This window comes from Marmota monax, unplaced genomic scaffold (genome assembly GCF_021218885.2).
Source record: "Marmota monax isolate L192 unplaced genomic scaffold, Marmota_monax_Labrador192_F-V1.1 WCK01_AAM20220418_F8-fsc00022, whole genome shotgun sequence".
NCBI lineage: Eukaryota > Metazoa > Chordata > Mammalia > Rodentia > Sciuridae > Marmota > Marmota monax.
In genome coordinates this window covers 24,167,623-24,180,700 of record NW_026695215.1, presented here as the reverse complement: position 1 = coordinate 24,180,700, position 13,078 = coordinate 24,167,623, and the positions used below count along the sequence as shown (strand labels likewise).

Genomic DNA, 13,078 nt, shown 5'->3' with positions numbered 1-13,078 from the left:
TTAGCTTATGGGGGAGTTCTGTGGTTAACTTTTTGGAATGGGTATGTCAATCCCTTAGCAGAGTTCCTAGCACCTGGTAAAGTATATTAAATTTAGCTAATTGTGATACTCTCTAATTTGTCAAGGCACCAAAAACCCCTCTGCAGAAGAGCATGGATCTCTTAGGAAAACAACTTTCCTTTTATTCCTTTGGTATAATAGGTAAGAGAAGAGTGAGTATGTATATATTTTATTTTTACTCGGGCTTGCTTTTCTGAGTGTGAAGGGTAGAGTTGTTATAGTCATATTTATTTGCTTTCTTTAGAATTTTTTTTTTAAATTATAAAACCAACCTTGAACCATTGTCTTTTTCTAGAAAAAACAAATGGAGGGGGGGAGGAATGAACTCTGTAATTTCTCTAATCAGCATTTCTGTAAATATTTTAGTATTGTTACTGTGATAGCATTATTTTATGGACAGGGCTTTTTTGTTTAACCTATCCTGTCATAAACATCTTGTCATCAAATGGATGGTTCATCTAAAACAAATTTGAAAGGTGGCATAATGTTTGATTTTGTGAATTTATCATACATCTTTTTAGACATTTCTTTAGGTTTTTAATTTTTTAATATACACTTATAATTCTTAAGTGCCGATACTTCATTATAAATAACTCTTGTTTCTTTAGGACACATGTTTAGAAGTAAAGTTATTGATTCAAGAGTATCCATGTAATTTTAAAGCTTTTTGTCAACTTTGACTTTTGTCATTAACTTCACAGGTGAAAAAAATACTTTATTTTGTAGTTCATTATTAAAAAAACTGTATACTTTGTCAGATGTCTGTTGAGTCCTTTTATTTAAGTCCTTTTATTTACAAGGCATTTCTTTTGTCCTGTCTTATGGCTTGAGTTAGATTGGTAGCAGCTTTTTATATAAGTAGGATATCAATTATTTTCTTGCTTAAGTTTCAGTATTTTTTCCCCTAATTTTAAAATTGCTTTGGAGTGATAGATAATCTACTTGGTAGAAGGGAGATGTAATTGAAACATTCTCTTCCTGAGTCTTTTAGCACCCTTTTATTGATGATTTCTGCGTTTATGGTTTCTGCTGTTTTTCTGTTCGTAAGGACTTGCTAACTCCATGTTTATAAGAATGTTTATAAACAGTGTTTTATTATAGTTTTTCTCTTATTCGTTTATTTATGACCTTGCTAGGGTTGGAACCCAGGGCCTTGCACATGCTAGAAAAATGCTTTACCTTTGAGCTACTCTTTGTAGATTGTATCCCCTTTATAGTTTGAATTTTTGATACTTAATTTACTGTTTTATTTAAAATTTATTTTAAAATTATACAGCTGATGGAAGAGGTATAAATTTTTTACTCAAGTTATTTTTTCTAGTACCATTAATTTTATAATCCATTCTTTATTCAATAACTATATTTTGTTTATGTATTATTTTTATTTTTATGTGGTACTATGGATCAAACCTAGTGCTTCACACATACGAGATAAGCATTCTATCTACCACGAGCCACAACCCCAGCCTTCAAATGACATTCTTATAATACATTAAATACGTGTATTAATTTTAGAGTCTCATCTTTTTTTACTTTTCTACCTTTTTAATATTATAGCTATCTTAGTGTTTTAAAGTCAATAGTGCAATTTAAAGCAATATTTATGTTACATAATTTCAGTTATAATTCTTTATTAATGCTGTTTTACTGTCTTTATATTCGTACACATTTATGATAATCTGTTGTAATCTTAAACATAATGTAGAAGACTTTTGTGTTCAACTGGTGTGTACTTATAGCTACTTTCATTTGATGATTGCTACTTACAGAAATTTAATGGCAAATTTGATAAGTTGAAGGATGTTCTAGCTAATTTTCAGTTTGTATTAACACTGTGCCATAAAACCATCTCAAATTTACTGATAAATATGCTTCACCCTAAGATTATCTGATTTTATATGGGGATAAAACAATTGGGCCTAGTTTTTCTTGTCAGGGTAATCTTTGGAATAGGATGAAGTCAGGATGTAGATTGTGGTCAAAATATAGATTGTGAAGGACTAGATGATAAACGTTTTAGACTTGTGGTTCATATGGTCTCTGTCAGATATACTTAACTTTGCCATCAGCTTGAAAACAACCATAGATAGTAGGAAATAAAGGGACATGATTGTGTTCCAATAAACTGTTTACAAACACAGGTAGGAGGCCCACAGATTATAGCTTTCTGACTCCTAGTATAATTCATTGGATGTAATTTCTTTTATCAGGGTAGTATTTAGGTTAGGATCTTAGAGGGCCATTTTCTAGATATTATAGTTACAAAAAGATATGAAAAGACTAGTTTTAAATTTCAGTATTCAAATAGAATACAATCTTAAACTAGTTATTTTATTAAATATCCCATTTTCCTCAAAAACCTGGTGGTGTACCCTATTCTTTTTAAAGATAAAAAGTGAAAGCAGAAAGTATGGTTTATGTTTATTGTCTTACTCATTTTTTAACTTGAAAGTAACAACTTTTAAATGTTAAAATGTGTTAATTGTCCTATGTGAGTCAGGTCCTAAGTCTCCTTTCATATGCAGTATAAATCTTAATGTTTGTACAAACTGTAATGTGTGATGTCTGGATACTAAGTTCTGAAAAGTAAAAGTACAACATTTATTTTTGCAAAGTTGATAATAAATAGAAGAACTATGTGTTTTATAGGTCTGCCTTCTTTTTTCCTATGGTATAAAAATTATGGTAATGTTTTATTGAACCATCAGTTATTACTCAAGGGATGGATGGGAGCAGTGGTAACCAGAGGTAAAACATGCACAGTATTAGATTTAAGCAGTGTTAACTTTAAATTGCTCTGCTTAATGGATTTGTAAAACCTTGTAATTGTGATCTGATATATTTTCCATTTCATATGAATGAACCTTTTAAATATCCTCAGCTTGTTATTCTGTCCCTTCTAGGTGATGCTATAGAAAAGGGAAAAATAGCTATCTAATTTTGTTCCAGGTATCATCATGTTGGTTGGCTGGTTGCTAGGGAAAGATATCTTGGAAATGTTTACAATTAGTGTAAGGTAAGTTCTAATACTTTGTTTGTAAGTGAAACTTCTTGTTGCCTACCTTCTCTGGTAGAGATAGCTTACATATTTCATTGTGTAGGTCAGTACTATATGGATCCCAGAAGAGTATAATATCTATATTTAAATAGTTCAAAACCCATATATTGAAATGATATCTGGGAAAGTGAAAACCTACATATTTGGCACTGGAAAAAATTAGTATTAGATGTCTGGACTTATTAACCACCTATTGCATTTTCATGTATAAATAGATAAGGATTGCCAAATAGAAAACTAGCAGCATGAAAGATAAAGAACACAATATAGTGTATATATGCCACATTGTTTTAATCCATTTATATATTGAAGGGCATCTAGGTTGGTTCCACAGTTTAGCTATTGTGAATTGTGCTGCTATAAACATTGATGTGGCTGTGTTCCTATAGTATACTGTTTTTAAGTCCTTTAGCTGGGTCAAATGGTGGTTCTGTTCTCAATTTTGCAATCTCCATACTGCTTTCTATATTGGCTGCATCAATTTGCAGTCCCACCAGCAGTGTATGAGTGTACCCTTTTCCCCACATCCTCGCCAACACTTATTGTTTGTAATAGCTGCCATTCTGACTGGAGTGAAATGACATCTTAGCGTAGTTTTGATTTGCATTTCTCTAATTGCTAGCAATGATGAACATTTTTTCCATATATCTGTTGATTGACTTTATATCATCTTCTGAGAAATGTCTGTTAAAAGAGAATAAAATCATGCCTTTTGCAGGGAAATGGATGGAGTTAGAGAAGATAATGCTAAGTGAAGTTAGCCAATCCCAAAAAACCAAATGCTGAATGTTTTCTCTGATATAAGGAGGCTGATTCATAGTGGGAGGGGGATCATGGGAGGAATAGATGAACTCTAGATAGGGCAGAAGGGTGGGAGGGGAAAAGAGGGTATGGCTTTAGAAATGATGGTGGAATGTGATGGACATTATTATCCAAAGTACGTGTATGAAGACATGAATTAGTATGAATATACTTTGTATACAACCAGAGATATGAAAAATTGTGCTCTATATGTGTAATAAGAATTGTAATGCATTCTGCTGTCATATAGAAAAAAAAATTAAGAAAGTATTGATGAGATAACAGGAAAAAAGAGAACACAATATAGAAATTAAGGGAAAAGAACTCAAGGAATAGAAGGTGAATTTAAAAATAAAGTATCTATTTTCAGAGGTTTGTTGCATTCATGATAGAGCAATAGAGTATTGTATATAAGGATCAGAAAACAAAAAGTTTTTATTATTAAGATTATGATTGCCAATATTAAAAATTCTATTGTAATACCATAGTATGAGGTTGAAGAGATCTCTCGAAAGATTGAATAAAAGGGCTAAAAGAGATAAAAGTGACAAAGAATTGGGGCTGGGGATGTGGCTCAAGTGGTATCGCGCTTGCCTGGCATGCGTGCGGCCCGGATTCGATCCTCAGCACCACATACAAACAAAGATGTTGTGTCCGCCGAAAACTAAAAAATAAATATTAAAAATAAAAAAAAATAAAAGTGACAAAGAAAAATAATTTTAGGAAATACTTCTTCAATAGCAGTTTCAAAAAGGTAAGGGGAAATTATATATGAAGGAATACAAGAATATTTTCTCAAGCTAAAGCAAAAAGCAAGTCTTCATGCATTGAAAGGATTTGCCAAGCACAATGAAAATAATTCTAACCTACATATATCATGGTGAAACTAAGGAAAACAAATCAGGTCATCTGCAAAGAAAGTATAATTAGATGTCATTAGACTTCTCTTTAGCAATCAGAATTTCCATGACAAGGCCTTTCTAGGTTCTACTTAAACATTTTGACTCACAACACTTTCACAGACCACATCTGGTACCTGTGCCCTGAATACGCAGGTTTAAGTTCAGACACCCCTCTTCTGAGAGTTCTTAACAGCAGTACACGCAGCATTTCACTCAAGCACACAGAGATGAAGTCAGCCTTGTGAGTGCAGGAACTACACTGGGTTAAAATGAGCCTTGTGTCCCTTTTTAAGCCAACGTTTGCTTAAAAACTTTCCAGGGTTCCCTGCGCATGTGTGGTTACAAGAGTCACTTGTTCTTGGTAAATGGAAAGCTAGAGCTTCCTGTAAATAGTTATGATTCTCCTAGTCCAGGAACAGTTTATCAGAGGATCCCTTTATTACAAGTGGTGTTGCCTAGCAATGTACCTGACCTACTACCTTATCAGGTTACTAAGGGGAACAGAATTAGTTAATTTTTTTTTTTTTAATTTTTTATTGTTGGTTGTTCAAAACATTACAAATTTCTTGACATATCATATTCCACACTTTGATTCAAGTGGGTTATGAACTCCCACCTTCACCCCATACACAGATTGCAGAATCACATCAGTTACACATCCATTGATTTACATATTGCCATACTAGTGTCTGTTGTGCTCCGCTGCCTTTCCCATCCTCCCCCCTCCCCCCTCCCCACCTCTCCCCTCCCCTCCCCTCCTCTCTCTCTACCCCCTCCACTGTATAACCCTGAGGGTCTCCTTCCATTTCCATGCAATTTCCCTTCTCTCTCCCTTTCCCTCCCACCTCTCATCCCTGTTAAATGTTAATCTTCTCCTGCTCTTCGTCCCTACTCTGGTCATAGTTACTCTCCTTATATCAAAGAAGACATTTGGCATTTGTTTTTTAGGGATTGGCTAGCTTCACTTAGCATAACCTGCTCTAATGCGATCCATTTCCCTGCAAATTCTATGATTTTGTCATTTTTTAATGCAGAGTAATACTCCATTGTGTGTAAATGCCACATTTTTTTTATCCATTCATCTATTAAAGGGCATCTAGGTTGGTTCCACCGTCTTGCTATTGTGAATTGTGCTGCTATGAACATCGATGTAGCATTGTCCCTGTAGCATGCTCTTTTTAGGTCTTTAGGGAATAGACCAAGAAGGGGAATAGCTGGGTCAAATGGTGGCTCCACAGAATTAGTTAATTTTATTAACTTTTCCATCTGTAGAAATATCAGATTACATTAGACAACAACAGAACACTGATATGAATGTTTAAGGGAAAATGATTACAAATCTGTAAGTTGAAGAGACAACTCAGTTGATACAAATAAGGAAGCAACTATTTAGAATATTTGCTTCTTACCTTATACTGATATAAATTCCAGCAAAATTAAGGTTGAAAGAAAAGATGATGATGTATAGATATAAGAAAGGATAGAACTGATCTCACCTGGACATCTTAAGAAGAAGGAAAACAAATCCTCCATGTTGTGTCTGTAGTGAGCCTAGGAAGTAAAAATTCAAATATTAGAACAAAATCAGTGTATTGCAGGGCCAGGGTTGTGGCTCAGTGGTAGAGCGCTTGCCTAGAATGCATAAGGCAGTGGGTTCCATCCTCGGCACCACATAAAAATGAAAACAAACAAAATAAAGGTATTGTGTCCACCTACAGCTAAAAAAAATACTTAAAAAAAATAAAAAAAACTTTAAAAAATCAATGTATTTGAAAAGGAAAAATTGAATACATTACAAGACTAGATAAGATGAATAAGAAGTAAATATATATTTGAGATACAGTGGAAACTTTTATGTTTTAATTTTTTCTCAAAAGAACTAAAATGCAATGTGAAAATCTTGGGATCGAACCCACTGCCTCATGTATGCTAGGCAAGCACTCTACCACTGAGCCCTGAAATACATTGATTTTGTTCTAATATTTGAATTTTTACTTCCTAGAGTCTGTATAAAATAAAAAAGCCATGAGACAAAGATGAAATAAATTAAAAATGGGGCATGAATTTGAGACATTAACCATTGGCATGTGATTGGACCCACTTTTAATTATTGAGGATTTTTTTGAGCAGTTCTGTTTGTAAAGATGGACCTATTGTGACTTTTTATTTTTTCTTCAAGATCTTCTAGAGTACAAAAAAATTAACACTTTTGTAATAAAACAAAATTCATTCTAGTTTGCAATTACCATATTGGGTCCTTTGGACTCTTATAAAGTTAAGATCCATTATGATATCTTTTTTTTTTGGGGGGGGGAGGGTACCTGGGATTAACCTCAGGGGCACTCAACTACTGAGCCACCTCTCCAGCCCAGTTTTGTATTTTATTTAGAGACAGGGTCTCACTGAGTTGCGTAGAGCGCCTTGATTTTGCTGAGGCTGGCTTTGAACTCAATATCCTCCTACCTCAGCCTCCTGAGCTGCTGGGATTACAAGCGTGCACCACAGTGCGCAGCCACATTATGATATCTTTAGTTATCTAATTTTTTCTATTTCTTGAAACATTTGATATTTTGTCATCCTAAAAATTATTTTAATAATTATTTCCAAATGTGTTAAAAATTACTAAGTAAGAAAGCAGATGATGGAATGGCCTGGAAAACTGATGTAATAATAAAAAAGTAAATCATCACTATTGTATTTTCCTTTATTTTTTTTTTATTGTGTTGCTCAGGATTTCATTTAAATAGGTATAAAAGAAATCTGGAGAGTGTCTTTGTAGTTTTTTTATTGTAGCAGTCAGCAAACCTGAGAATTCAATAGTTTTTCACTTTCTCTCTGATAAAGAGAATCAACAGAAAAGATATATAGTTATTAGACAAATCAGAAGATTAATGCTGAGCGCTAGGTAAAAAGCTCTGAAAGCTATAGTGAAATGGGTAAAATTAATCATTTAATTGAAATCTCAAGAGTATGAGTTATTAGATAATGATAAGTTTTCTTACACTTGTGGATTGATAAGGAAACCTTCTATTTCTAAGGACAAAAAGAAACATGTTTCAGTTACTCTACAGTAAGGATTTTCTCAGGCAGTGTTTTTCTGCAAGAATCTGGATCATCCTTCTTTGCTAAAAGAATATATAATGGTATCCTTTCATCTTTCATGGTACTTATGTCATGCTTTTTACATATAAGTGGAGAAATGCTAATTAGTGGTATGAATATAAAGGTGATTAAAAGGAAATAAGCAGAAATGGAAAAATTCATTTAGGTGCTTGTAGATCTAAAATTGGAAATGTTTTGTATGTATGAAGCAAGGTATCTGTCCTCTTTTCTGCAAAGTAGCCATCAGCATTTTCAGAAGTGTTGCTTTTTTTTAAAATTAATATTTTCTTTAGTTGTAGGTGGACACAATAGATTTATTTTATTTACTTTTATGTGATGCTGAGGATCAAATCCAGTGCCTCACAGGTGCTAGGCAGGTGCTCTACTACTGAGCTACAACGCCAGCCCCAGAAGTGTTACTTTTTGATAGGACAAACGCAAAAAGAGGAACCAGGATTGATATGCTAGAACCTGTTAGAATGTTTTTTTGAAATCTGAAATCAGTATTATAAGATCAGTATGTTCCAGGTTTATGAATGACAGTTGAGGGCTGGGGATGTGGCTCAAGCGGTAGCGCGCTCGCCTGGCATGTGTGTGGCCCGGGTTCGATCCTCAGCACCACATACAAACAAAGATGTTGTGTCTGCCAATAACTAAAAAATAAATATTAAAAAATTCTCTCTCTCACTCTATTAAAAAAAATTCTCAGTATTAAAAAAATGAATGACAGTTGATGAGTATTTTGTTACATCCAAAGGATGTTGCCCATTTTATATATATATGAAATATATATACACACACACACACACACACACATACATACATACATATGTATGTATTTGCACATATACATTCAAATCCAGGGTAATTTTGGATTAAAATGAAACTGAAAGTTTCTAATGTGACTTTTTAAAATCTGTTTATTCCTGTATAAATTATTTATAAAATGACAAATATAAAGGGTTTATTGGATGTAGATTATAAATCATGATGGCCTCTTTTCCTGACTTAATGAAGATAGGTGGAAGTATTAAGAGAAGTGGATTCCATTTGAGCTAGAAAATTCTTAAGAGTATTCCAAAGGAGAGAAGGAAGTATTAATGTAACTTTGCAGTGTATGCTTTTAGGTAATCACTGTGTAAATGTTCTAGTTTACTTTCAGCCTTTAGAATCAATCTGTAAACAAAACATAGAAAGGTTAATTATGGCTCTAGAACAAGTTGTTAATAATATTAAATTAGATCGTACTGAAGGAAAAGTAGATATTATAAATCAGGGTGTAGAAGCATAAGAGGAAATAGCCATAGAATGAAGGATAGGAGTATTTTTGTACTTGGGGTGGCACATGAAATATGGAACTTGTTTTGTTAGGTAATAGAAGGAAATAGTGAATTAAAAAATTGTGATAAAGTGTACATGCCATAGAATATTTCATTTTAAAGTGTACAGTTCATTGGAGTTAAGAATATTCAGTGTTTTATGATCACCACTGTTATCTAGTTTCAGAACTTTGTCAACACCCCAAAAGAAAACCCTGTGCCTCAACAGCCTACAGTCCCTAGCAACTACTAGTCTGCTTTGTCTCTATGAATTTTTGTATACTAACTATTTCATATGAATGGAATTGCATAATATGTGGCCTTTGTGTCTCACTTGCTTTACTTAACATGTTTTCAGTGATTACCCATGTTGTAGATTAGTATTTTATTTCTTTTTATGGCTGAATGATACATTCATCAGTTGATGGACATTTGGCTCATTTCCATCTTTTGGTCATTGTGAATAATGCTATAAACATTCATATGATTTTTTTTTTAAGTGCTGAATGTTGAACCCAGAGCTTAGCATATACTAGGCAAGCACTGTTTCTCTGAACTACATTTCACCCCCCACAAGTTTTTGATCTTGTTTAATGTCTATTCTTCATATTTTATAGAATACATAGGTGTATTAATAAATAGCCAGTAGTCCAGGGTCTCACAAGTAAAAGTCAGTGAATCCAGGTATGCCAAACAAGGCAATTTGATGTCAGAATCTGTATTTTTTTTAACCATTGTGCTTAACCTAGAAGCTAATAGGTGTCCAGTAATTGACTTTCCTTTCCTTTTTGAGAAGTCTGTTTTGGGCAATTGACAGAATTAACTTTGATATTTTAAGTAATTTCCAATTCAAATTATTGTTGTACTGATTAACTTGCATCTTTAATACTTTGTATATATTGATTATAGTTTGGCTGTAGCAGCAATTCCTGAAGGTCTTCCTATTGTGGTCACAGTGACATTAGCCCTAGGTGTTATGAGAATGGTGAAAAAACGGGCCATTGTGAAAAAACTGCCTATTGTTGAAACTCTGGGTAAGTCTGTTGTTAAAAACATTCTTATGCAATGATGTGTTTGTTCATATCAGCAGTGAATCATGTTTGGGTTTTAGTTTTTGTCTTAGCAGTTTGCACAATGATGTTTGACTTGAGTACTGTTTCATATGGTATTAGAAATCTTTTGCATTGTTGAATGTTCTAATGCTTGAATCATGGTGAAAAATCAATAGCAAATTAAACAGTAAAATTAATAGAATTTTTTCTTTTGACATCTCTCAGAAAATAATTGATAATTACAGATTCCAAAGTGTCATACTTGAGTTGAATTTGCTTATAAGAACAGTAAGTATATAATAGTTATATATTCGTCTAATATAACTTTATTCATGATATGCTGTGAAATTTAAAAAAATACTTAGGTTGTCCAAAATTATATTAAATTTAATTTCTAATTTGCATTTTAATGTTGAGAAAGTGAAATACTTCAAAAAATTTCTACTGAAGAAATTATGTGGATATATATTTAGGAACCCTCCAATCCTTCTAGAAAGTGTATTATATACAATCATAGCATAAAATTAATATGGAATAGCTTTGTAGAAACTAAATAAGAAAAGGTGAACATCTAATTATTTTTAATTTCAGAAAATTTACCTTATGGTGAGAAATTAATTTAAAATTATGAATGAGTTGATCTGTGTAAAATTTAGAGACTAGGACAGTGTTCCAGAGTCTGATTTATTTTATAAGTCAAGCTGTATTTTTCCCTCATTCTTTTGATAACACATAATGATTTGTTCTCTAGGCTGCTGTAATGTGATTTGTTCAGATAAAACTGGAACACTGACGAAGAATGAAATGACTGTTACTCACATATTTACTTCAGAGGGTCTGCATGCTGAGGTATTCTATGGTTTTTGTTTTTTTTTTAAAACAATAGCAGACCTTTGTTAAGAAGCTTGGTATTTAACATTCCTGACAATTCCAATGTTTTAGCATCAGAAGATCTATTAACTTAGCAGCAGAGTTATTTCCTTCCCATATGACTCTACTACTAGGTCTTTGTCTTACTTGGATACTTGTTCAGTTCAGAAACTTTAATTCCTCCTTGGTACTCCTTTTAATCACCATCTGTCAGCCAGTCCTGCCAATTTTCACTTCAATAACTTTCCTAACCATTTATTTTGTAGTTAGCTTCCCTAGTTTCAGATGGCCTTCTGATAAAGCCTCTCTACTAGTCTTTTTGTATCCATTGATGCACTTACTCTCTGAAGTTCAAGGGATTGTTTCAGAGTTGAAATTTGAACATGTCACTCCCTAAATTAAAATACTTCAGTGGTTTTTCATTGTGTTCAAAATCCTGATATCAAGGCCTTATATGATCTTTTCTTTTTCTCTCTCCAGCCATATATGCTGCCTGCTTTGGTTACTATACAGCAAACATATGGTTTTACAGTTCTTCCCAATGTGACAAAATTCCTCCTAGGACCTTAGCTGCTGTTCTTACTTCTTCAGATAGTCTGATGTCTTTTCATCCTTTGCACTTAAATTCAGCCTCACTTTTTCAGAAGAGCTTTGTAGACCACCCACAGCTGCCCTATGTTATGTGTTTATTTAGCATTCCATATCTCATTAGCCTTTATCTCAGGTGAAATTTACTGTCTTTTTTCCTGTTATGCTATGAGTTAGAACAGGAACTCTGTTGACTAGCTTAGGACCTGTATTATAATAATAAATACTTGAATGGGTGAATGAGTAATAACTTTTTAAAAAATTGTATATTGATAATTTCAAGTGCACATCTTTGTGGTGGTTCTTTCGGAAGCTGGTTGAAAACAAGTTCCTTTTGTTCTCAGTCTTGGCAAGATTTTCAACTGCAACACTATTTAATAGGGGTACAGTATTTTAAAATATATTTGCAGCTACTTTACTGAGCAAAGTAAGCATTAGACAGATTGACAAAGTTGGATTTATTTAGGTCCATTTTACATAAAATGAAACTATTGTTATTTAGTGTGTGAAATTTGATCAAGGTCACCCAAAGCTATGTTGGTGAATCTTCCTTCTTTAAGTCTTCTTTAGGTCTTCTTTTCCTTTTTTAAATCTATGATTTTTGTATTTCCAGCATTAACCATTTGTTAATTATTTTCTCTCTAAACTATATTATTTTTAATATAAAATTTGGATATTTTGGTTTGATGGATTCTAGCCGTATAGAATTAAGTATCTGCCTTGTTTCTTTTGTTTTTAAAATTGGTATGTTATGGATTACATTAAATAGTTTTTATAAGTACTAGCGTAAATTTCTTAATGTCTCTGAGCCTGAATATTTATGAAAAGAATTTAGCTTTTATTTCGGTCATAGTGTCAGGTGTTAGATGTGGTAATGGATTTGAGTTCTTTGCAAATTGTAAGTGTAGCATTACATAAATTTAAGCTCATTTGTCTGTAGAGTTTTTCATGGTTTACCCATACTTTTTTGAGGGGTTGGGGTACCAGGGATTGAACTCAGGGGCACTTGACCACTGAGCCACATCGCTAGTCCTATTTTGTATTTTATTTAGTTACAGAGTCTCACTGAGTTGCTTAGCAGCTCGCCTTTACTGAGGCTGGCTTTGAAATTGCCAGCCTCATGCCCAGCTTACCCATACTTTTTATATTATAAGCAGAAGACAAAATCTTTTTAGGTTAATCATTGTGAAAGTTAGAATCTATTCTTTTAACTATTACATGTTCTTCAGACCAATTTTTATTGCTTTTTTAGGTTTATACTTCAACAACATAAAAAAGAACGTAGCTCAGGATAATTTTTGGTTTTCATAAGTGTTGTCACTACTG

The 13,078-nt window shown here is 33.0% G+C and overlaps 1 protein-coding gene across 2 annotated transcripts in view; it reads left to right on the top strand.

Annotated features, from left to right (window-relative positions):
* Atp2c1 (ATPase secretory pathway Ca2+ transporting 1) overlaps positions 1-13,078 on the top strand; it is a 134,916-nt gene that overhangs the window by 77,704 nt on the left and 44,134 nt on the right. For both annotated transcript variants that reach the window (XM_046431448.2, XM_046431449.2), the window contains 4 exons: positions 126-201; positions 3,010-3,076; positions 10,152-10,276; positions 11,046-11,143. In XM_046431448.2, coding sequence (XP_046287404.1) covers positions 126-201; positions 3,010-3,076; positions 10,152-10,276; positions 11,046-11,143 — 366 coding nt within the window. The remainder of the gene's footprint in view (positions 1-125; positions 202-3,009; positions 3,077-10,151; positions 10,277-11,045; positions 11,144-13,078) is intronic.